This window comes from Garra rufa, chromosome 3 (assembly GCF_049309525.1).
Source record: "Garra rufa chromosome 3, GarRuf1.0, whole genome shotgun sequence".
In the NCBI taxonomy this organism is placed as follows: Eukaryota; Metazoa; Chordata; class Actinopteri; order Cypriniformes; family Cyprinidae; genus Garra; species Garra rufa.
In genome coordinates this window covers 48710029-48734575 of record NC_133363.1, presented here as the reverse complement: position 1 = coordinate 48734575, position 24547 = coordinate 48710029, and the positions used below count along the sequence as shown (strand labels likewise).

Below are 24547 nucleotides of genomic sequence, written 5' to 3'. Positions count from 1 at the left end.
ATGTTGCAAACTGAAACATTTGGTTTGATATGAAATATCAAACATTAATGTTGTAGTTAATTATTTTCAACAATTAAAAGTTTATGAAAAGTGAAAAATAAGAGTTTATGTTGTTTATAAGTAAATCAAGGAAATTACCATATACATTTAAAACGGTTAATTTTAAATAAAATATGTCCTGAATTTAAAAATCAAATTGAAAATAGTGTCTTGCAAAAGTTCATTTTTTTTCACATTTTGTTACGTTGCTGCCTTACATTAAACTGCTTTAAATTTCTTTTATCACATCAATCTACACTCCATACACCATAATAAAACCTAAATGATGGCAGAAAGAATGGCAGATAATTGCCAAATGTTGATGTGCAAATCTTGTTGCATCATACCCAAAAAACTTGAGGCTGTAAAGGTGCTTCAACTAAGTACAGCATTAATAATATGAACACTTATGCAATGTTCTTACTTTATATATTAATAAAGTTGTGACTTTTCTGTTTTTGATTTGTCATTATAGTGCACTGAGTGTAGATTGATGTGGAAAACAAGTCATTTAAAACCGTTTAACGTAAAGCAGCAACGTGACAAAACATGAAAAAATGAAGGGGTATGAATACTTTCGCAAGGCACTGTATATTTTTCTGTTAAATACCATGATTTTATATTGGCTGTGAGAATTCTGTTTAAATTAGTTTATTTTATAGCTATTTTATAGTTATTAATTTATTGACAATTAAAAACCTAATAAATTTATAGTAAAATCAAAATTGTAAGTCAGTTCAGGACATTCTCATATACTTTTACAAACAATGACACATTTTAAAAAAACTAAATACTTTTCTCCTTACTTTATGTTTGTGGGTCAGTTTAAATGAAGGTTTACTTTATAGCTCTGGAAATATACCTTCTCATTTGGTGTTTATTTGAGCTCATTAGGTGGTTGATTTGTTTCTTAATGGGTCTCCCTGTTTATGTCTGTCAGCAGTAGTCAATCATGCCGCTGGTGAAGAGGAGTATCGAGCCCAAGCACCTGTGTCGAGGAGCTCTGCCTGATGGAGTTCCCAGTGAACTGGAGTGTGTCACCAACAGCACCCTGGCAGCTATCATCAAACAACTGGGCAGCCTGAGTGAGTCACACCCTGCTTTTCTCTCTTTTTTGTTGTATTGACATTATTTATTATCCATTCTTTTGTCAATATTTAATTCATAGGCTTAAAATGTTTTTTTCTTTTCCAGTGAAAGGTACAATTATTCAACCAAACTGCTTTTGTAGCAAAGTACTGTATACGCAAAATATTTAATAAAAAAATAATGTTACACTGTAAAAACACACAGTGCCTAAAGAAAATCTTCATACCTTTGTAAACCTTTTCCTTTTGTCACATTACACCCTGGAAAATAAAATGAATTAAGTGTAACTTATTTTGAGCTGCATGTACACATAAAGTAAAAATATCATTTAAAAAAAAAATCTGGAGGATTGTTAAAAAATAATCTGTAAAATGCCTGGTTTGGTAAAGTGATCAGCCCCTTAGAGTATACCAAGTAATAGGGCTGTAGTCAAGACCACCTTTGTCGAGTCCAAGACAAGTCCAAGACCAGGACTAGTCGAGTCCAAGTCAAGACCGAGTCCAAAGAGGTTCGAGTCCAAGACAAGACCGAGTCCAAAAAAATTCGAGTCCGAGTCAAGACCGAGTCCAGGACAGGAAAAAAAGTCGTATGCATGACATCATCAAGACAATCATTTTGGGTTATTATTTGTTGATCTAAAAGCAAAAACAGTGTCACAACACCCATGATTTTTAAGTATAGACATTCCCCTTGATATCATATAATCTATTAATCTAAAGAAAACAGAATGATGACATATGGTGATACCTCATAATAGCAGTGTTAGAACTGATATACAAACACCAACACTACTATTACCAATGCTCGGTACTAGTACTGAGCATTTAAGCAACTAAATTACAATATAGCTTCACTGCAGATGTACAGTAGTGTACTATTGACTTCTAAGGATTTTGATAAGAAACCACAAGAAACGGGTGAATAAAGGCTGACAATCAATGTTTAATGTTCAGATGTTATTATTTTCACATTTGTCTAGTACAAATATATCGCTTTGTTTCATATTTACAGTGTATACGTTTTTCGTTATTTACCTCAAAAGAAAGGACGTGAAATGTGACAACATGCCCCATAGATGGGGTACATTGTAACATCTGAGGGGCACGTTGTAACACGACCATATGACAGCTTAAAATGTTATCTGATCGAATGAAAAAAATATACACAACAAACTAAAATACATGTGTTAACTTTTTCAAATGAAGTAATGACGTTTTTTAAAAAAATAAAAATGGTCTAATTTTGGAGTTTGACAATGAACATATCGCGACGATGCTTTGAACGGTCCTGATCGCAACACACAGCGGTACAGTAGTTCAAAACAATGTGGACAAATAAATGAAACATATAGACATTCAGAAAAACATTCCCGTCCCTCGACACACAGCTCTCATAGAACACGACACACATAAACCAGCCAAAATGCTTTACATGTCTCGAAATAATAACATCTGAACATTAAACATTGATTGTCAGCCTTTATTCAACTGTTTCTTGTGGTTTCTTATCAAAATCCTTAGAAGTCAATAGTGTAAATTGCACCGCTTATGTCATGTTAGAGTGTGTGTGAATCAATGAAAATTAACGTTAGCAGGGCACGCAGATGCAGAGCGTGCCGTGCAAATATAATCTAGTGTGTGATTGGTTATTACTTTTTTTTGTTTAGTTTTTTTGTTTTTGTGATTGGTTATTGGTAGTGATGGGTCGTTCGGGCAGATGACGTGACGAAAAATAATATTTTAATTAAATTCTGGCGGGTGAAATGAAAAAATTAAAATTATAAACAGTTTAAAATGTGTGCTTACTGGGAACATAATAAAGACACCTGGACTCGGTCGAGACCAAAAGCCATATTTGGCAAGACCAGTGGCCGAGACCGAGACAAGTCCGAGTCTGAATACCAGCGAGTCCGAGACAAGTCCGAGACCATAAAAAAACGGTCTCGAGACCGGACTCGAGTCCAAGACCGGACTCGAGTACTACAGCCCTGCCAAGTAATCAACTTCTAAATTAAACACCAGGGTAATTATCAGACAATAGTAGTGGTGTTGATTATTTCAGAATAAAACGAGCGGTTTCTTGAAGATTCCACTGTTAGTAGTGTGTGGTACAGCAAAGAATTCACCATGGTTGGGAAAGTGCTTTCAGAAGACCTCCAGGATAAAGTTGTAGAAAGGCACAAGTTAGGAGAAGGCTACAAAAATATTTCAAAGGCTTTAGCCATCCCTCGGAGTGCTGTTTAGAGCATCATTAAGAAGTGGAAAGCGTATAGCACCACCAGCACATTGCCGAGATCACGCTGTCTGTCCAAAGTGGATGACAGAGCCAGGAGGACATTGATAAGAGAAGCTACCAAGAGGCCTAAGGCAACTTTGAAAGACTTACAAGGCTTTATGGCTGAGTCTGGTCAGTCTGCACATGTAACAAAGCTGGCCTGTATGGCAGAGTGGCACCATACCTACTGTGAAGCATGGTGGTGACAGCATTATGTTGTCAAGTACATCCAAATTCTTGAGGAAAACCTGTGTCTTTCTGCTAGACAGCTGAGGATGGGCAAGTCACTCATCTTCCAACATGAAAATGACCCTAAACATACTGCCAGCCAAAACAACAACGAAATGGCTTCAAGATAAGAAGGTGAATGTCCTTGGGTGGCCAAGTCAGCCCTGACTTAAATCCAATCGATAATCTGTGGATGGATTTGAAGAGAGTTAGTCCATTTCTGCTCACCACAGAATTTGACTGAACTTGAGTAATTCTGCAAGGAAGAATGGGCAAATATTCCCCAATCAATGTGTGCACAGCTAGTACAGTCATATCCAAAAAGACTGATGGATGTAATTAAGGCAAAAGGTGGCTCTTCGAAGTATTAAATCAAGGGGCCGATGGCTTTTCCAACCCTGTTACTCTAGTTTTTTTTTGCAAAAGTGTAAATAAAGCTGGAAAAGTTATTTGGAATGGGGTTTGATTTCAGGCTGTATGACAAATAAAGTAACTATTTCCAAGGGGTATGATGATTTTCTATAGGCCGGCAGTGTTTCCACTGCCATTATATTAGGGGAGCAGCCCCCCCCCCCCCCCTGAAGGTCAAGTTAATTTAATTAAATTTTATTTTCTATATACCGCCAGATCACAATAGAAGTCATTTAAGGTTACCTTTCCTATAGAACAGGTCTATACATTTTTCTTTTGTTAAACAAACTAAATAGCCTTTTGTTATTTATCTTATTTACACAACGGCATGTCTCTGTCTCTACATGGTCGCGCGTCTACAATTTCTCATCCACAAAAACACGGACTGGATCGCCGAGTCCATTCATAAAAGCGGAATTTACTATAGCACAGAATGCCACAGAATTCGTAGATTTTTGGATGAATAAATCAAAAGTTGGTCTGTCACCGTCGAATCGCAATATGGACTAGTGTCTGTGAATACTGAAACACAAAAAGACAGTTTAAATATGAATTCTTGCATGAAAACTAGCATCATATCATACTGCATACACACAGAAACTTCATGTCAAAACCTGTCCAAAAAAAAAAAAGTCTGGTTTAACATGTAACAGAACTATTAGTCTTGTATTACTTTTGTACAGTATAATGTAGGTGTTTATATATTCCTATTCTGGCAAATTTAAATAAAACAATTAAATGATTAAAAAATAGATTACAAAAAGATTAATTGTAGAAAAAATACTAAATTATTAAAACTTTTTTAACTGAATACTTACACAATTTTTCTTCCATCTAGCTATTCATTTTAATTTTTAATTTTGGCGATTATTTTTTCAACTAATCGATTAGTTGGCTTAATTTCCAATTTTATTTTATTTTTTTCAAAATCACACTATTTCACATTCTGAATGCTATGAAAACACAGTGCTTAACAATTTACAATTCACCTGTCATAATAAAGAGAAATGACAAATATCTGAAGAAAAACACACTAACAAGCAGAAAATACAGTGTTTCTGCTATTTATTCTGCCGTGGCGGTGTTTAGTGTCCCGCCAACAGCAGCAGCAGCAGCAGCGAGCGCAAGTGCCTTCAGCAGAGTTCCACCTTCAAATGCACGCAGTAAGCTTAAACTGGCCGCAAAGCCCCAGCTAAAGTAATTAACATGAATGTGCTGGGGAAAAATAAGGAGATATTCAAATTATTTATTAATAAACTAGTATTTTCTGAGTCAGTGTCGCAAAGATGAAGCTGACGATCTTAACTCGCCATCTGCTCACTGAACGCGCTTTTAAAGCCTAAATGCATCTTTATGGATTAGGCCTATAGCTAATGAAAGAGTTTTGTTTTCGATTTGAATTATTTTGTTTTAAAGTAGTGAAGTAATAATTTAAAGTAAATTTATTACTCTTACATTTATGAGCAAAAATGAAGTTTCACATATCGCTGGCGGCACCATGTCTGCAAAAGCTTTCACTCTCCGCACAAACGATTGGATATGCGCCTATTAGTACACATTTATCTAGGTTAAACCATTAAACTAATATTGTGATATGCTTTAAGTTTTTTTTTTTATCTAAGGATTTTAATTTAAGTCGTGATGACTTGAGAAGGCTGGCCGCTTGGTCGTTACTTTAAAAAACGAAAACTTGAATTTCACAAACAAAACGTGTTCCAAATATATTTCTAAATTAACTTTATAAACTAAAGAAACGAAAATAAATGTAATTACTTTGCTATTAAAAACAGCAGCTGTGCAATGGGGAAGAGAAAGAGAACTCGGCCAGTAATTCTGATCAGCTGTCGAGGTTGTTAGGAATTTTTGCAACGAATGTTTGTTTAATAGCCTATTTAACACTTATTTAGGCTACTTTCATATTTAAATGTATTATTTCGTTTATTTTATGTATTGTAATTTTAGCGATTGTAGGCTGCTTGTTCACCGACGGAATTGCTCAAATAAACACGCACGTTTGTGAATAATGTTTGAGCCTCATTTATTTATCTATAAAACACTGCACCACCGGCGGTGGTAAAAATCTGCCACTGTCACAGCCCTATAGTTCCTACCCTCCATAAATAAGTATGTGCACTACATGTTGTATTTAAATCTAAATTTAACATTCAACGACAGATGTTTCAGCACAATGAATGTTTTTGCGCTGAGTATTAATTGTCTCCCTGTCTGTGTTCTGTGTTCCTGTCTGACACGCTCATTAAAGATTTAAACTTAAAGGGATGGTTCGGAGTAGAATTGACTTCATTGCTATGTACTCCGAAGCCCATGTAAATACCCCATCCGAAGTTTTTTTTTACCTTAGTCAAACATTTATGGAGATATTAGAATTTTTCGAATTGCTTGTTACAGGAGTGAATGGTACATGTGATGTATCTCGTAAATTGCACCACTAAACGTGCAAGTAATCTTACCAAACTTGTACAGTATTGTAAATAGGTTATGTACTCACAAAACGCTGCATCAGCACATTTATAAGTCCACCATGAGTGTTTTAAAAACACGTTTTAGCCGATCCCTACTAGTCTCAAAAACTACAAATGGCGACACATCGACGTCACTTACCTGGTTTGAAAAAAGCACGTAAAAGTCCTCCTACAAGTTGACATGCACACAGATGTAGTAGGAGGACTTTTACGTGCTTTTTTCAAACCAGGGAAGTGACGTCGACTTGTAGTTTTTGAGACTAGTAGTTCTCGGGTAAAACGTGTTTTTAAAACACTCATGGTGGACTTACAAATGTTCTGTTGCAGCGTTTTGTGAGTACATAACCTATTTACACTACTGTACAAGTTTGGTAAGATTACTTGCACGTTTAGTGGTGCAATTTACGAGATACATCACATGTACCATTCACTCCTGTAACAAGCAATTCGAAAAACTCTAATATCTCCATAAATGTTCGACTAAGGTAAAAAAAAACTTCGGATGGGGTATTTACATGGGCTTCGGAGTGCATAGCAATGAAGTCAATTCTACTCCGAACCATCCCTTTAACACAGACTGCCAAAATGGACTTTTATGCATAAATGGAAATGCTTGTGTGAATTTGTGACATTTACAGATAATGATATGACCGTAAACTGAAAGTTTTAATGTGGAGGATGCAAACGGATCTCAAGCCATTACGCTATAAGCTTGGCTGGCATCTACCGGCACCCCCACCCCCCAAAGCTGTAAACCTAGGGGAAACATGAGCCAGTAATGACACAAGCAAATTATTTCCCAACCAAGGTCTTTAACTAGTTTAGGCATGGCCTAATGGTTAGAGAGTCGGACTTGTGAGTTTGAGTCTCAGGTCTGGCAGGGATTATGGGGGAGTGAATGTACAGCGCTCTCTCCACCCTCAATAATATGCCTGAGGTGAGTCCCTTCAGCAAGGCACCGAACCCCCAACTGTTCCCCAGGTGCCACAGCAATAGCAATATGACTGCCCACTGGTCAGGGTGTGTGTTCATAGTATGTGTGTGTTCACTACTGTGTGTGTGCACTTGGATTGGTTAAATGCAGAACTCAAATTCCGAGTATGGGTCACCATACTTGTCCACACATTTCCTTTCCTTTCCTTTCCTTTCCTTTCCTTTTTACCTTCTTATTTAGATGACATCATTGTGGTCCACCAGCTTGACCAGGATTTGCTGATGAATAGCACCACTGTGCTATTCCACTAGCTAAACCAACACCCAACCTAGCATGGAAATTCAATTGATTTTTCAGACAGCACGCCATTCTCTTAGCTTCTGTCGCCATCTGTCTTGTAGGTCGTCACGCAGAGGACATCTTCGGAGAGCTGTTTAATGAAGCCAACAGTTTCTACATGCGTATGAACAACCTGCAAGAGAGAGTGGACCTGCTGGCTATCAAAGTCACCCAGCTGGACTCCACCGTGGAAGAGGGTAACATCAAGCGTTAAGCTTAATCTCTGCATCATCTCTAGATCTTATCAAGCTTTCAGCTGTAGCAGCTAGCAGCTGGAGAGAGCATGTTTGCCTTTGAGTGCTGTCCTCTATAATGGTCTTCTTTTAGCCTGTAGTTAGAGGGATGACCCAGCTTTCTCTGCCATGAAAGAGAGAGACATCAAACTGTATCGCTTTACTCCTCCTTCTACTTCTCTCATCTCTTTCTTTTGTTCTTCTCTCTGCGGAATAGAAAAATCCAGTGGCTGGTGGCACTGTCTCTTGTCTCAATAAATGAAGCAGATAGCAGAGCACAGCACGACTCTGATGTCAGGCTATGTGTTTGATGGACATTAGAGAATAGATTTTTATCTGTAAACACCCTGTCCGTATGCAAAATCAAGATTAGGGCCATGTTACATGTTCTAACGATGTCCTCGTCTATTTAAAACATTCAGCCCAGCTGTGATCGATAACTGGAGAGCCGATAAAGAGGGTTTAATATGTTCCAGCTCCCCTGTGACCCCTCACTTAGGGAGAAGAAACATCGACGTTTCTTTTAAAGTCTGAGCATTCCATTATCACCTGATTCGCAGTGAGCGATGACCTCTCAACCACACCCGTGCCAAGAGCAAAACCTGCTGGGAATGCACAGCGTGTGGTATCTGGGCCATGTCTGCGTGTTTATAGCTCTCTAATATGTGTGTCTGTCTGACCTGATGGTGATCTGGGGTTTATGTGTCCTGCATGCAGAATGGAGGGTTGCGAAGGAGATGAGGATTGGGAGGAGGAGGAGAATGAGATGGTTTCTGAATATCAAGGCATCTCACAGAGAGGAAGAGACTGAATATAGTGTGTATGTGTGTGGTGAAGGGTGATGGGGTTTGCTGGCATTCATGGTTGTGTCTGATCCAAAAATGTCACCCCATCCCCCACTTAACGTCCGTTCTAATTATTAATTTATAACCAGCCATCCAGACTTAAAACTGAGCTTCTTTTGCACTCGAACAGACTGTGCACAAGGACAAAAGAGGTATATAGAGATTAAAAAAAGAGGGAAGAAATAGGTGAATAACACTGAAATTATTCAAATCAGGCATGTAGTAAGTGTGTGATTTGTAGAGAAATTATACAATCAGTCAGAAGATTTTAATGTTTTTAAAGAAGTTTCTTCTGTTCACCAAGTCTACGTTTATTTGATCCAAAGTACAGCAAAAACAGTACATTTTCTATTTGAATATATTTTAAAATGTAATTTATTCCTGTGATCAAAGCTACATTTTTTGCATCATTACTCCAGACTGCAGTGTCACATAAATTTTTTGATGAATGGAAAGATCCAAAGATCAGCATTTCATTGAAATAAAAAGCTTTTGTAACATTTTTAGCAACTTTTATTTAGCAAGTATGCTTTAAATAGATCAAAAGTGATGATAAAGACATTTATAATGTTACAAAATATTTCTGTTTCAGATAAATGCTGTTCTTCTGAACTTAGTATTCATCAAAGAAACCTGACAAAATTCTACTCGGCCGTTAATCGACATAATAATAATATTTGTTTTTTGAGCAGAAAATTAGAATACTAGAATGATTTCTGAAGGATCGTGTTACTGGTAATGCTGCTAAAAATTCAGCTTTGAATCATAGGAATAAATTACATTATAAAATATATTCAAATTGAAAACAGTTTTTTTAAATAGTAAAAATATTTAAAAATTGTACTGTTTTTTGTTGTACTTTGAATCAAATAAATGCAGGCTTGGTGACTTCTTTAAAAAAGGTGAAAAGTCTTACTGTTCAAAAACTTTGAAAACTGAAATGTTTAATATTATTAAATTGAAATTAAATATTGAAATATATAATATTTAAAAATCAAGCTTTTTTCAGACATTTCTCTTTCTCATGACACTCAATGTAATAACTAAAATTAATGTAGAAATAAGTAAAAACTATATATACAGCACAAAACAAAATTACTAAAACATTAACTTACCTTTAAGATTAAAATGAAAGCAGAAAATATACAACTTAATTCAAAATAGTAATAAAAAGCTATGATAGTATCCAATGATACTAAAATAACACTGCTCGGTTCAGCTGTTTTTTTGATAAGTAACATTCTGATTACAGGTAAATCTGACGAGAATCACATCTGAATGAAAAGAACAACCATTTTGATAGCAAAGGTAGAGATTAGGTGTAAGATTATATGGGTGAGCTGCACCATAGCTGTTTTAGACAGTATGTCTGTTGGTATTTGAACAAGTGGAAAGGAAAGGGATTTTCTCTTCCGTTACAGCAGCACTGCATTGTGGCTCATAGTACATATTTTAAAAAGCAGAAGCACCTTGTTTTAAAAGTTGTCCCAGGTTTGACCTTACATACCCCATTCCTGCTGTCAGATCAGCCAGTATGCTCAGTCTTGAATTATTAATGTTCAATAAAGCTGTACAGTGGCCCTTGAGGCACAGCCAGTGCTTTAATATTGTGAGCGTTCTCCTGTGGCATACATAATTAGAGGGAAATTGAGGCAGTCCATCATTCTTTACATCGAAACAAGCCCCGCCCACTCAGTAACAGACAACCCCTAGACTAATGTAGAAGAACCTAATAAATAATTTATAATTGGTCCACAGTTAAGATTAATTTCCACACAGTGCCATAGATCATTGTATAACATCACTTGCATGACTGATGTTACGGAATATCTAAACAGCTCTTTTCCACTTGTGTACTGCTTTCTATGAGAAACTGACTGTTAATTTTTAGTCATAGTTTACATACATTTACATTTATTCATTTAGCAGATGCTTTAATCCAAAGTGACTTACGTTTGGGGGAATATGAATTATTAAATATTTGTTGTGACATGCCCATTTTAAACAGTTGTCGTTGGTAATCACATGTCTTTAGAGCTGCAAAACGATTAATCGATTAAAAAAATTAACTTGGATATATTTTAGAGTAGTCAGTGTGCAGCTTGTATAGCAGTATAGATTTACTGTCCTCTGAAAATAACTCAACATACAGCCATTATTGTCAAAATAGCTGGCAACAAAAGTGAGTACACCTTACGTGATAACAGCAATATGTTGTTAAACCATGCAGAGCCACATGTCCTATTCATCATGTTTATGTTTTTGTCTACTTGAAAAGACCACACAAAGTTGTGTATCTTGTATTAGAGCAGTTAAAATTAGGTGCTCTAACTACAATTCTCTCATACTGACCACTGGATGTTCAACATGGCATCTCGTGGCAAATAACTCTCTTGAGGATTTGAGAATTAGAATTGTTGCTCTCCACAAAGATGGCCAAAGCTATTAGAGGTAACACCCTGAAACCGAGTTACACTACAGTGGTCAGGGTCATACAGAGGTTTTCCAAGATGGGTTCCATTCAGAACAGACCTTCTGGGCCGAACAACAAAGTTGAGCACTTGTTCGGTGCGTCAGGTACAGAACCTGGCTTCAAAAAACAGTTGCATGAGTGCTGCCAGCATTGCTTTAAAGGTTGCAGAAGGAGAAGGTCAGCTTGTCAGTGCTCAGACCATACACCGCACACTGCAACAAGTCGGTTTGCATAGGCGTCGTCCCAGAAGGAAGTCTCATCTGAAGCTGGCTCACAAGAAAGCCTGCAAACAGTTTGCTGAAGACAACCTGTCCAAGAACATGAATTACAGGAACCATGTCCTGTGGTCTGATAAGACTATAAGATAAACATGTTTGGCTCAGATGGTGTCCAGCATGTGTGGCAATGCCCTGGTGAGGAGTACCTGTGCAGCTCTGCTCAATTCCATACCCAGGATGATTAAGACACTTCCAGATAACAATGGTGCTAACACAATATATTGACACTTTGGACAAGTTCACTTAGGGTGTACTCACTTTTGTTGCCAGCTATTTTGACAATAATGGCTGTATATTGAGTTATTTTCAAGTATACTGATTCATTATTAGAATTATCTATGTTGGCAACAGTTGTGCTGCCAATGTTTTTTTAAACTTGTGATACTTTTTTCAGGGTACTTTAATGAATAAAAAGTTAAAAAGAACAGCATTTATTTAACGTATAAATATTTTCTAACAATTTAAGTCTTTGCTATCACTTTTTACCAATTTAACACATCCTTGCTGAATAAAAATACAATTTTTTTTCAAAAGAAGAAAGAATAAATACTTACTGACAGTGTGTGTACAGGAGTGTATATTGTTAGAGAAAATTTATATTTTAAATAAATGCTGTTCTTGTTAATGTTTTATTCAATAAAGAATCCTGAACAAAAGTAATACAGGTTCCAAAAAACATTAAACAGCAAATCTGTTTCCAACACTGATAATAAATCAGCATATTAGAATGATTTCTGAAGGGTCATGTGACACTGAAGATGGGAGTAATAATGCTGAAAATTCTTTGATCACAGAAATAAATTAGATTTAAATGTATATTAAAATAGAAGAATGTTAGTTTACATCATAATAATATTTCTAAATATTATTTTCCGTATTTTTGATCAAATACGCACAGCCTTGATGAGCATAAAACATTCTTTAAAAAACATTAAAAATCTTACTGATCCCAAACTTTTGAATGGTAGTGTATATGTGAGTGTATTTATATATACATAACAAATATACACAGTACACATACATATAGTATGAAAACATAAGCTTTTTTTATCGATTAATTGTGACTAATCGTTTTGCAGCTCTACATGACTTGTGACTGGCTGTGATGTCCCAACTTTTAATGAGTGTGTTAATAATAGATCCTTGCCTTGGTTTTAAATTGTGCAGGGAAAACATCACTGCCGAACAGCTCAGTCTAGTGAAAAACACAAACAAACAAACAAACATGGGATTGTAAGGCAGGAGCTCCACATGCTTTAGGGCAGGCAAAGCAATGATGTTGCTCTTAAATGCGCAGCTGATCTATCATATGTTTGTGCCATTCCAGATTAATTCAGAGTGAGAAGCAGAGCATGTGAATAAGAAAATGACCATCTGCTGTCTCCTGGACAGCTTCTTTATTTCTTTAACATACACATAAGAGACTTAAGCAGGGATTTCACACAGCTTTACTTTAAGGCCCTTTAACAACTAATTCTGCTCAAGGGTTTGTCTTATTCAAACCACACCTTTAATCACCATAAAGTAAACATTTAGTCTGATCTTAGATCAGTATTATTAGGTAATGGGTGTTTCTTATCGTGTTCTAAGAATGTAAAAAAAGACAAATATGCCAATTATGAATAGTATTTTTGCAATAACATAATGAATTCATAAATCTAACCTCTTCATCTGTCCTCCATCTTCAGTCTCTCTGCAAGATATCAACATGAGGAAGGCCTTCAAGAGCTCCACCATTCAGGACCAACAGGTGGTTTCCAGAAACTCCATCCCTAATCCTGTCCTGGAGCTCTACCACCGTGGAGACAAACCTCCCCCTCTCAATATTCTCAGCCCTTACAGGTGAGCTCATCATCATCCTTACTTCAATCTGTGCATTATTAACTCAATCAAATAACATTCCACCATTTTATATTGTGTAATAGCAACAGTGGCAACATTGCATCTTTTACTTTTCTTCTGTAGCATAACATCAGCCCAGCAGGTTTCAAAATAGTGTAACTTAGAAACTAATTTTAAGCGCAGATGTAGTTATGATGTAGTGCAGAGGTTCCCAAATGTTTTACTATGAAGGGCCAAAAATCAATCTTGATTAAAGGCTGTGGACTGTGAAAACCTGTTTCTGCCACTGAAAAATAAAAAAATGTCATTGTGACTTTTTATCCCACAGTTCTGACTTTTCTCAGAATTGCATGATACAAACATGATACATTACATGATACCCACAGTTCTGACTTTATAACTTGAAATTGCGAGTTTATATCATGCAATTCTGAGAAAAAAAGTCAGAATTGTGATTTATCTTGTGATTCTGATTCATATCTTACAATTCTGACTTTATAACACAACTGCGAGTTTCTCAATTCTGAGAAAAAAAAGTCAGAATTGAGAAGTCGCAATTGCGAGGGGAAAAACGTCAGGATTGTGAATTTATATCTAGCAATTCTGACTTTATCTCACAATTGAGAGTTTATACAGTATCAAACAATTCCAAGAAAAAAAGTCAAAATTGTGACATCTCGCAATTCTGACTTTATAACTTAATATTGCAAGCTTATGTCACACAATTCTGAGAAAAAAAAGTCAGAATTGAGAAGTCGCAGTTGCGAGGGAAAAAACGTCAGGATTGTGAATTTATATCTAGCAATTCTGACTTTATCTCACAATTGAGAGTTTATACAGTATCAAACAATTCCAAGAAAAAAAGTCAAAATTGTGACATCTCGCAATTCTGACTTTATAACTTAATATTGCAAGTTTATGTCACACAATTCTGAGAAAAAAAAGTCAGAATTGTAACTTATATTTTGCAATTCTGACTTTATAACTCACAATTGAGAGGGAAAAAAGTCAGACTTGTGAGTTTATATCTAGCAATTCTGAATTTATATCTTAATATTGCAAGTTTATATCATGCATTTCTGAGAAAAAAGTCAGAATCGTGACTCAAATCTCACAATTCTGACTTTATAACTCACAATTGTGAGGGGAAAAAAGTCAGACTTGTGAGTTTATATTTAGCAATTCTGACTTTATAACTTGCAGCTGCAAGTTTATATCACGCAATTCTGAGAAAAAAAGTCAGAATTTTGACTTAAATCTCGCAATTCTGACTTGATAACTTGCAATTGCAAGTTTATATCACACAATTCTGAGAAAAAATATACTTATATACTTATAACTTGCAATTCAGTGAAAAAAAGTTAGAATTGACTGTTTTTATTTCTTATTCAGTGGTGGAAATGGGCTTCAAAATTGGACTGAAAGTAAACTTATATCATCTAAATTCCAATGCTAAAAAAAAGGTTGAAACAAAATCAATTTGAAATAAAGATATGCTTTAATTGCATGTTTATATTATTTTTTCGTTTTCCCTGGTTGGTGCATTTCTGGTCTAGTGTGACCAGTGTTGCATATCAAGTGCACTCTCCTAGAATATTCCTACTCTCGAGGATCTCTGAAAGCCCAATTCATTTTAGCAAAGTTGGTTTGTTTGGACAGTTTCTTCAATACAGCTCTAAACTCAGCAAATGCTATTGAAGCAACCTTCAAATGTCTCTCTTTTTTTTCTTTTTATAGAGATGATAAGAAAGATGCACTGAAGTTCTACACAGACCCCTCCTACTTCTTTAACCTCTGGAGGGAGAAAATGCTGCAAGCCACAGAGGACAAGAGAAAAGAAAAGAGGAGACAGAAGGTGTGTGTCTACTGCATAAATATGTTTTTGTGTGCATTTTATTGTCATGTTTCACACTGTCTGTTCTTTTCACAATCACATACTGCTTTAAGGATGTCAAAAATGCTGGAACTTCGGTATCAAGTTGACACCAAAATAAGTGTTGTTGTACGTGGTACAGTACATGGTTAAGATTGACTTGAACTTATCAACAAGTGCTGGAAAAATGCTAAGCTAAGCACATCAGACAACCTCCCTTTGCTTCCATGGCACTACTGAGCCCCCTGTAAAAACTGATTCTCATATTCATTCCTCATAACTAGATGCTTATGTGTTTAAATGCAAAGGAGATGTCGGAAGGAAACACATCAGTGGATGTGTCTTTGTGTGCCTCAATGAGAGTTCTAACTCCCCCAGACTTTGCCCCTTCTCTCCAGACCAGCGGCTCAGGCCAGACTCACTCAGACCAGACTAAGTCCCACTCCAGGCAGGCTCTTCTCAGAAGCCCCCTCCTATCCTCCGTAAGAGACCTGCATTTCTGTCAGTTCTTCTATTCATCCGTCAGTCCCTCACTTTGCTGACTCCAGTTTGTGCATTCACACTGTCTTTCCCTACAGTCTCTTCACTAGCTTTCCTACTGAGTGCGTGTGTGAGTTTAATGCATTCTCTCAATTATGTAGAAAACTTTCTTCACAGCACTTTTCAGTGAAAGATGTGGACACTACAATCTGTGTGTGTGCGACTTCGCTCTTTTAGCTTGACAGTCTAAAACTCTTTCACCAAATGTGATTTGTGATGAAACCCTGGGCTTTCTGCAACACTAGCCTTTCTTGCTGCCTCACTCTTGTTTTCTTCTCTCTCTTTCTCTCTTTCTCACTCAGGAGCAGCAGAAGCAGGTGGAGGACCCCAGTCGTGAGGTGAAAAAGGTTCGTAAAGCTCGGAATCGTAGGCAGGAATGGAACGTAATGGCATATGATAAGGAGTTCCGGCCAGATGCCCGCTTCACGCCATCTCCGTACCATGGCATGTCCTCTGAGGGCTCACTTTCACCGGACAACAGGTTGGTGGTCTCTTTTGCTTTGACTTTTGTCTGTGGCAGTACAAGTAGGCTGCAGTTTAGCCTAGCTCACTACTGCCATCTGTTGACACTTTAAGCTGTTAAAGTCTGTTTGTGTTTATAGTCATACCAGAGCAATCTAAAGAGTCACATCTTTATACTGTTATATTTATGTATTTTTAAGTTTGTATTATTATTTTATATATTTTTGATAGTTTGGTTGAACAATTAGATGATTGGGTGATATTGACTAATTCTGGTTCTGTCGTTAGACAGTGGCCATCGTTTGTTGTACCATTAAGTAAATAAAACAGCAATTCATAGAATCAGAGTCTATTTTAACAAAGTGGCTGTGATTCATTGATTTGTTTTCTTCCCTGTATGACCATGTTTTATATTATAGAGTGAAAATATCCAATATGTACTGTAGTTAAATGGTGCATTTCCATTTCCCCTTCTCTCTCATATTTGTCTATATCTTTTTACATCATTAGGTCGGTTGCCTCAGACATGGGTGAGCACTCTTACCCGGGCAGCCCCAGTCACCCAGCTCAACAGATGGCAGTGACCAGCGCCTACTCCGCTGCTGATGGCAAAGAACACCTCATGGCCCCCTCTCATGTCCAGACCCAGTCCCTGGACCGCGGGTATCGGCCAGCCCCTTCTTCCGCTGCTCCACCTGGGAGACAGACCATTGGCAGGGTTCAGACCTCCCATGGACAACCAGTCACAGACCCTGCTCTCAACGGGCCACGTCCCTTGCAGGCTAAAGACTACAGGTCTTGGTTTTTCTTAATTGTGTATCTTCTGTGTACAGCACTGTAATATAAACAGTGTAAAGCAGGGTTTCCTAATGATGTAAATTATTTATGTGAAATACCCACTAAGTTTTCAAATAAATGTTCTAACCATTCAGTAAATATAATGAATAATACATTTAATTACTTTTACGGTCTCATGAACCCCCTGCAGTTCCTTCATGGACCCCTAGAGGTTGCAAAACCCTTGTCTAAATGCTTTTCATTCATATACAGTTAAAGTCAAACCCAAACCTTTACTTACCTGGCAGAATCTGCAAAATGTTAATTATTTTACCAAAATAAGAGGGATCATACAAAATGCATGTTATTTTTATGCATCTTATTAATGACCTGAATAAGATATTTCACATAAAAAACGTTTACTTATAGTCCACAAGAGAAAATATTAGTGGAATTTATAAAAAATTACCCTGTTCAAAAGTTTACATACACTTGATTCTTAATACTGTGTTACCTGAATAGTCTACAGCTGTGTTTTATTTATTTATTTATTTTTTTGGAGTGATAGTTGTTCATGAGTCCCTTATTTGTCCTCTTACTGCCTGCTGTTCTTCACAAAAATCCTTCACGTCATTTTCTGAAAAGCTGAAATCTGAAAGCTGAATGTATGTTAGGATAGGACAATATTTCGCCGAGATACGACTATTTGAAAATCTGGAATCTGAGGGTTTCTAAGGAATTATTTTATTTATTTATATTATTATTATTATTATTATTTATTATTTATTTTCAGTTTAAAAAACAATGGCATTAAACATGCTCAACATAAAAGGCCAATGAGCTCAGTGACCCGTCTTGTCGTGTACTCTAGTACTCTTGGCTCAAAGCTCATCTCATGGGTGTCGTTATGTGTCTGAATAATTTCCTTTCTCTGTTTGTATCTCAGTGGTCAGCCGGCTCCACATCGAGAGTATTTCATACCTCCAGCTCCTCCTCCACCTCCTCCTCTCATTCCTTCTGCTCAAACTGCCTTTGACAGTCCCACTGGCCCTTCCTCTGCCCCGGCCAGTGCCATGCCATCACTTTCCCAGACCTACAACCCTTCTCCTCCGACCCCTGCCCTCCCTGTTTCTTACACCCCGTCCCCAACCCATCCTCCCCCTGCAGCCCCTCCTCCACCTCCACCTGGGCCACCCACACACCCCCACCCACACCCTCACTCACACCCCATGCCCACTGCCCCTGCGGAAGCACCGGTTGTACCCAGGAAGGGTCAGGTACCTCTCATCCCAATGAGCGATGCACGCAGCGACCTGCTTGCGGCCATCAGACGAGGTCAGAGGTCACACATAATACTTTCTTTGGTTTGGGTGTTATGATGTCAGATTGTGATAACAATGTACTTTTTTTTTGCATTATGATAAAGAGAATTTGCAGCATCATGAAAACGTCACTGTGTAAAAACTAGCGATGTAAAAGTATTATCAATATCATGGTATCTCGATAGCAAAACTGTCTCTATATCATTGTGGTCACATAACGATATGAAATGATAGGATTCCGGCCAAAAAGGTTATTTTTTTAAAATGTATTTAAACTAACATAAAAGGTCTTTAAAGTTTTAGACCACTATGCTTTGGCACAGTATCTATCAAGCTGATTAAAACAGAAAGCACAATATGGCTTAATCCAGCGGTTCTCAACTGGTTTGGCCATGGGACCCACATTTTTACATGTCATCAAGCCGTGACCCAAATTTTTAGGAACTATAATATAATTTTAGGAATTATAATTAATTTGTATTTATTTGTTAACATTCACAAGTAGTGACAGATAAATCATAAGAAAATCACCAAGACTTACAAATAAACAATACTTTATTGCTGTCATTTAACATATTCGGGGTCGTACTTGCGCTTCGACATATTTGTTGCTATAATTAAATGAAATGTCACATGTCAAACGGTACGGTTGTTGCGCGAATTTCAAAATAAAAGTCCGGCATTATCGCGAGTGCATTTCAAAATAAAAGTCCGGTATAAGCAAAATAAGTTAAAAATTAAACTTTTGTTTGTTTGACCACACACTGCGCGACCCACTGAAAATGTTCCCGCGACCGACCCACCAGTTGAGAAACACTGGCTTAATCCCTTTATCAAGTCTGTTTTCGCTGCTTTGTTCATGCGATCAGCTCACGATTCGGTGTTTTCTGCACATCAGAACGGCTCAGTTCACAGTGAATGCAGTGAACTCATTTATTGCATGTGCTGTGAGTTTAGTGCGTGGTTGGGAATGTAACAGCCACCAGTTTATTTTCAAGGCAGATGATTACAGCATTTTACTAGATTTGTAGTGAGACGTGTTTTTTTAAGCCTGTTTTCACTGAAGCTGGAGTTTTTCAACAAAATATAAGCTCTACTGCCATTTCCATCAAAATAAAAGCCTAAAAGTGCAGTATAATTTGCTGACAGCTAGCAGTTGAAATGGGTAATGTTACTGCAGTCCAAATTCAAAATATCTCTTTCAAGTGTAGAAATTAGGAAAGAAGTATTGTAATTTCCCTACTGTGGTGCAAAAATAATATACCTATGAAATATTTGTTTTCATTTATTTTACAGGGCAGTTGTTTTACAATATATGGCTATTACTGTCATAGAAATAACAATAATATAAAATTGTTGTTATTGTTGTTATTATTATATTCATATTAGTTTGGCTTCCTAAAACACTGTTGTGAATTAAATTTAGACTGAGACTTCTCTGACTTAAGTTTTCTTAGTTAAGAAACATGGGTTGGAGCTCTTAATTTTTTTAACTCTCGAAGTGCATTAGATGAAAACTAATTTAACTTTAAAATGTACACATTTTATTTTTTCCCCAAGTCTTCATTTGTCTTTTTTTTTTATATCTCAATAATATCGTATTTTGGACTGCATATCTTGATATTATCATATCATGAGATTTTATGTTGTTACATCCTTAGTAAAAACTCAATGTTCTTTTATAATATAATATAATATAATATAATATAATAATCAAATGTTTGGGGTCCTATTTTAGTTATCTATTTTATTATTATTATTATTATTATTATTATTATTATTTTTAATATTAACTTTTATTTAGCAAGAATGCATTCAGTTGATCAAAAGTGACATTTTGTTACATTTTTTATTTCAAATAAATGTTATTTTTAAATGTTCTGTTTTATCAAATGTATCATGGTTTCCAGAAAATATTAAGCAGCACAACTGTTTTCAACATTCATAACAATGAAACAAATGGTTCTTGAGCATTAAATCAGTATATTAGAATGATTTCTGAAGGATCAAGTGACACTGAAAAGTAATGAAAATTCAGGGTTTTATGAATAAATTACATTTTAAAAATGTATCAAAATAGAAATCAGTTTTAAATCAAAATAATATTACACATATTTTGTTTATTTATTTATTTATTTTTTACTTTTGACCATTCTTTTTTTATTATTATTATTATTATGTATTTATTTTTATTTTTATTTTTTTTTGTGTGACAGGCTGAGCCATATTTTTGATCGGTTCTTAAGAGGTTTTGTGAGACCCTTTAAGTTATATATGAATTAATGTTCACACAACTTTAACTCTGTATCTCTGGTTCTCACTTTTCTGTTTTTTTTTTTTTTTTGTTTGTTTTTGTTTTTCATAGGGATCCAGCTGCGTAAGGTGCAAGAACAGCGGGAGCAGGAAGCGAAGAAGGAGCCAGTTGGAAATGACGTGGCCACTATATTATCCCGTCGCATCGCCGTGGAGTACAGCGAATCTGACGAAGACTCTGAGCTGGACGAAAACGAGTGGTCAGACTGAGACAGGGAAAACAACAATAGAGGAATAAAAAAAACATGAAGTAAGCATTAGAGCGTAGGTTTCAAACAACAGAATTATCACAACTAATGTAGCATGCCGATGTCTGTCTGCACTAATATAACACGGCTCCTGTGTTTAAAAAAAAAAAGGGCTGCGTAACTACAAAGTCTCAAAGAGGCACAACCAGAAACTATCGAATTTTAGATTGTACACCCTAAATTGAAGCCTTGACAGTGAAACTTAATGAGAGTTTTGACCCCATGCAACAATGTCCGTTAGAGATCGGCTCCTCTACGCAGCGGGCTTGAGTCCTATTCATCATTTACTCTGAATGTGGTGGTCCTGCCATCTGTCCTCTCTCCTGCACTCTTTCTCTCTCACTAACCTTAGAACATGACCTCATAGCTGGATGATCACAGTGTTAATTTTAGCCCTACTCACCCAGGACTACAACTTAAAGGACAGAAAATAGTCGTAAATGTATTTGAGGCTAATATACTCTGCATTTACATAATCATTTTCGTGTTCAAGCCCAAACTGCAACGTTTTGACCTCTCGAATGCATGATGACCAAGTATCAAGCAGATAAAGCAGTTGAGATTAAAATCGCAAGTCTAAAAAGCAATATTCTTGAGCGATTTGCTCATGTAGAGCACAAACACACAGTAGATGTTTAGTTAGATTTTCAGTTGTTGATTAAAATTTATAAAAGTTAATTAAACTTGCATTCCAAATATGCCAACTTATTGAATAGCATGGATGGACAATCTGAATCGGAGAACCGTATCAAAGGCGTGTAAGATATATTCAAATTCTGTTGGGGATATACTGTATCTACTGTATATACGTTATTGGTGATGCTATTTCCCCGAATGTAATTCATTTAAATAATTGAACCCTTGGAAGGATTTTAGGGCTTCGTTTGCTTTCTTGGCTTCAAGTCAAAAGACTCACTCTATTGGTGAATTATGAATCCACCAATGCATAATCACAAATTGTTATTGCTGCTACTTGTAGGCAATTACTTGTAGTGCAACTACAGATGACAACCAAACTGGGCTGTTATTCATCTATAGGCTCATTAAACACAAATTTAATACTCTGTTTTGAGGTTCAAGTGGTGCTGTGTTAGTAATTATGGATTGTATCTTTAATTGTGTCAGAATCTCTTTCTTTTTGTGTGTCTTTTCAAATGGATACAGTGCGTGGCCGTCTGTCCCCTAAAGGCTCAACCCATTCGCTTGTCAGTCATCTCACTATAACCACAGTAGATGTCACTGCATTGCTACCAAGGCAACAAGCACAGCATAATTAACCAGGCAACAATGAAGACAGCTGTGCTCTTACCTGTTTGACCTGGTAATGTGTACCCGTAAACACAAATAGAAATTAACTATGTGCTCTGTAATTGATGAACAGCTGGTTTGGAGTCCTTTTTGAATTTTAGTTTTATTTGCTAGTGTTTTCATTTTGAATCATCTTGCCCTCCGCGGCATTTGAAATGCTATATATGCTAATTTGTACAGAATAAGAGCACTTCAGTATTTCAGCTTTTATTTTCTGTTTATTTGCTTATATGTCACTCACTGCACAAATAGGGAGGCTTCGAATTTAAATTGCGAGTTTTCTCCCAACTTAACAGCTATCATGAACTGTGTTTAGCCTGCGTTTTGTATGTAAAGAATGAAGTCCTTTGTGTTTTAAACAATGTGATGTATAGAACTTTGTTAAAATGGCAGAATTTTGATTTATATAGATAAGAAAACAGTATGAAAATTCAGTGTATCAAAAAACAATATAATGTAGGCAAATGCTGCATGCATGTATGGACTGCCATTAAAGTGCTTCTTAAAAGATTCCTCTGTGTATTCCTCTATTTTTAAATTACTTAATTGCATATACTAAAGTCAGATCAATAATGTCTAAAGGTACCTTGGAATTTTGTGAGGTAATGATTTGTCAATTGCTTTGTTTACTTAATTTAAAAATGTTCAGACTTTCTGTGATCAAAGGAATTCTCTTGTAATCATTGAAAGCCTAGCCTAGACATTTTTTTAAATTATTATTTTACTTCCATAATAAAAGTTTCTTGATAATTTGCTCACCCCCATTTCATCCAAAATGTCCATGTCTTTCTTTCGTCAGTCGAAAAGAAATTAAACTTTTTGAGGAACTTTTTTTTCCATATAGTGTACTGCAATGGTTTCCAACAGGTTGAAGGTCCAAAAAGGGCTCTGCTACACAATCCCATCTGAGGCATAAGGATCTTATCTAGTGAACCGATCGGTCTTTCTTTTTTTTTCAATAAAAATGTATATACTTTTTAACCACAAATGCTCGCCTTGCATTAGTTCCTCGGTTCATCCGACTTCAAAATTGTTTGACATAGATGTTTTAACTTTTTTGTAAAGAGTGCTTGACTTTCTTTGCACGTTTGCTTTGTAAACACTGGGTCAGTACATCCTTCTACGTCACGCATGACCTTTCCAACGTGACTGCCTAATGTCGAGCTAGTGCAAGACATTTGTGGTTAAAAAAAAAAAAGTATGTATGATTTTATTTCTTTTAAGGAAATGACCGATTGTTTCGCTTATTCCTCAGCTGGGATTGTGTAGCGTCCTTTGAAGCTGCATTGAAACTGCATGTTGAATCTTTGGGTCAGATTGAAATCTCTTATATGGAGAGAAATGTTCTGGTTTGTAATAGTGTGAATATTTTTGTAGTTACGCACTGATCTAAAGAATGTAATCTGTTTCCATATGCAATCTGCATATTTTTTATTTCTTATTTATATCTGTGCACTTATAAAAATGCAGCTGAGGTCAAAAGTTTATAGACACCTTGCAGAATCTGCAAAATGGATCATACAAAATGCATGTTGTTTTTTTATTTAGTACTGACCTGAATAAGATATTTTACATAAAAGATGTTATAGATATAGTCCAAAAGAGAAAATAATAGTTGAATTTCTAAAAATTACCCATTAAAAAGTTTACATATACTTGATTTATGCACTTCCTAATACCGTCGTTACCCGAGTGATCCACAGCGGTGTTTGTTTTTTTTTTGTTGTTTTTTTCGCCAAACGCACACTGATGCTTTAGAAGGAAACACAATGCGTTAAGAGCCAGGGGTTGAAAATGTTTTGAATTTGAAAATTAAGGTGAATTTAACTTATTTTGTCTTCTGGGAAACATGTAAGTATCTTCTGTAGCTTCTGAAAGGCAGTACTAAATAAATAAAATGATATTTAGACAAAATAAGAAAATTGTACACACCTTCATTCTGTTCAAAAGTTTACACCCCTGGCTTTTAATGCATTGTCTTTCCTTCTGAAGCATCAGTGAGCGTTTTAAACTTCTGTAATAGTTGCATATGAGTCCCTCAGTTGTCCTCAGTGTGAAAAGATGGACCTCAAAATCATACAGTCATTGTTGGAAAGGGTTCAAATACACAAAAATGCTAAAAAACCAAAGAATTTGTGGGAATGATTTTTCTGAAGAACAGCGGGCAGTTTAACTGTTCAGGACAAACAAAGGACTCATGAAAAACTATCACTAAACAAACAAACAAAAAAAACAG

At 36.2% G+C, this 24547-nt stretch overlaps 1 protein-coding gene across 2 annotated transcripts; it reads left to right on the top strand.

Annotated features, from left to right (window-relative positions):
• The first annotated feature begins 985 nt into the window (after positions 1 to 985).
• On the top strand, positions 986 to 22821 carry LOC141332131 (actin-binding protein WASF3). 2 transcript variants are annotated; one of them, XM_073837227.1, is made up of 10 exons: positions 986 to 1124; positions 7860 to 7994; positions 13315 to 13468; positions 15206 to 15323; positions 15740 to 15823; positions 16184 to 16362; positions 16854 to 17138; positions 18067 to 18455; positions 20808 to 21005; positions 22168 to 22821. In XM_073837227.1, exons 1-9 carry the CDS (start codon positions 992 to 994, stop codon positions 20963 to 20965), a joined length of 1635 nt encoding a protein of 544 aa, XP_073693328.1. In that variant the 5' UTR covers positions 986 to 991; the 3' UTR covers positions 20966 to 21005; positions 22168 to 22821. The 2 variants fall into 2 exon arrangements, with proteins under 2 accessions (XP_073693328.1, XP_073693329.1); XM_073837228.1 differs by lacking the exons at positions 15740 to 15823; positions 22168 to 22821 and having other exon boundaries at positions 20808 to 21796.
• Positions 22822 to 24547: the final 1726 nt, after the last annotated feature.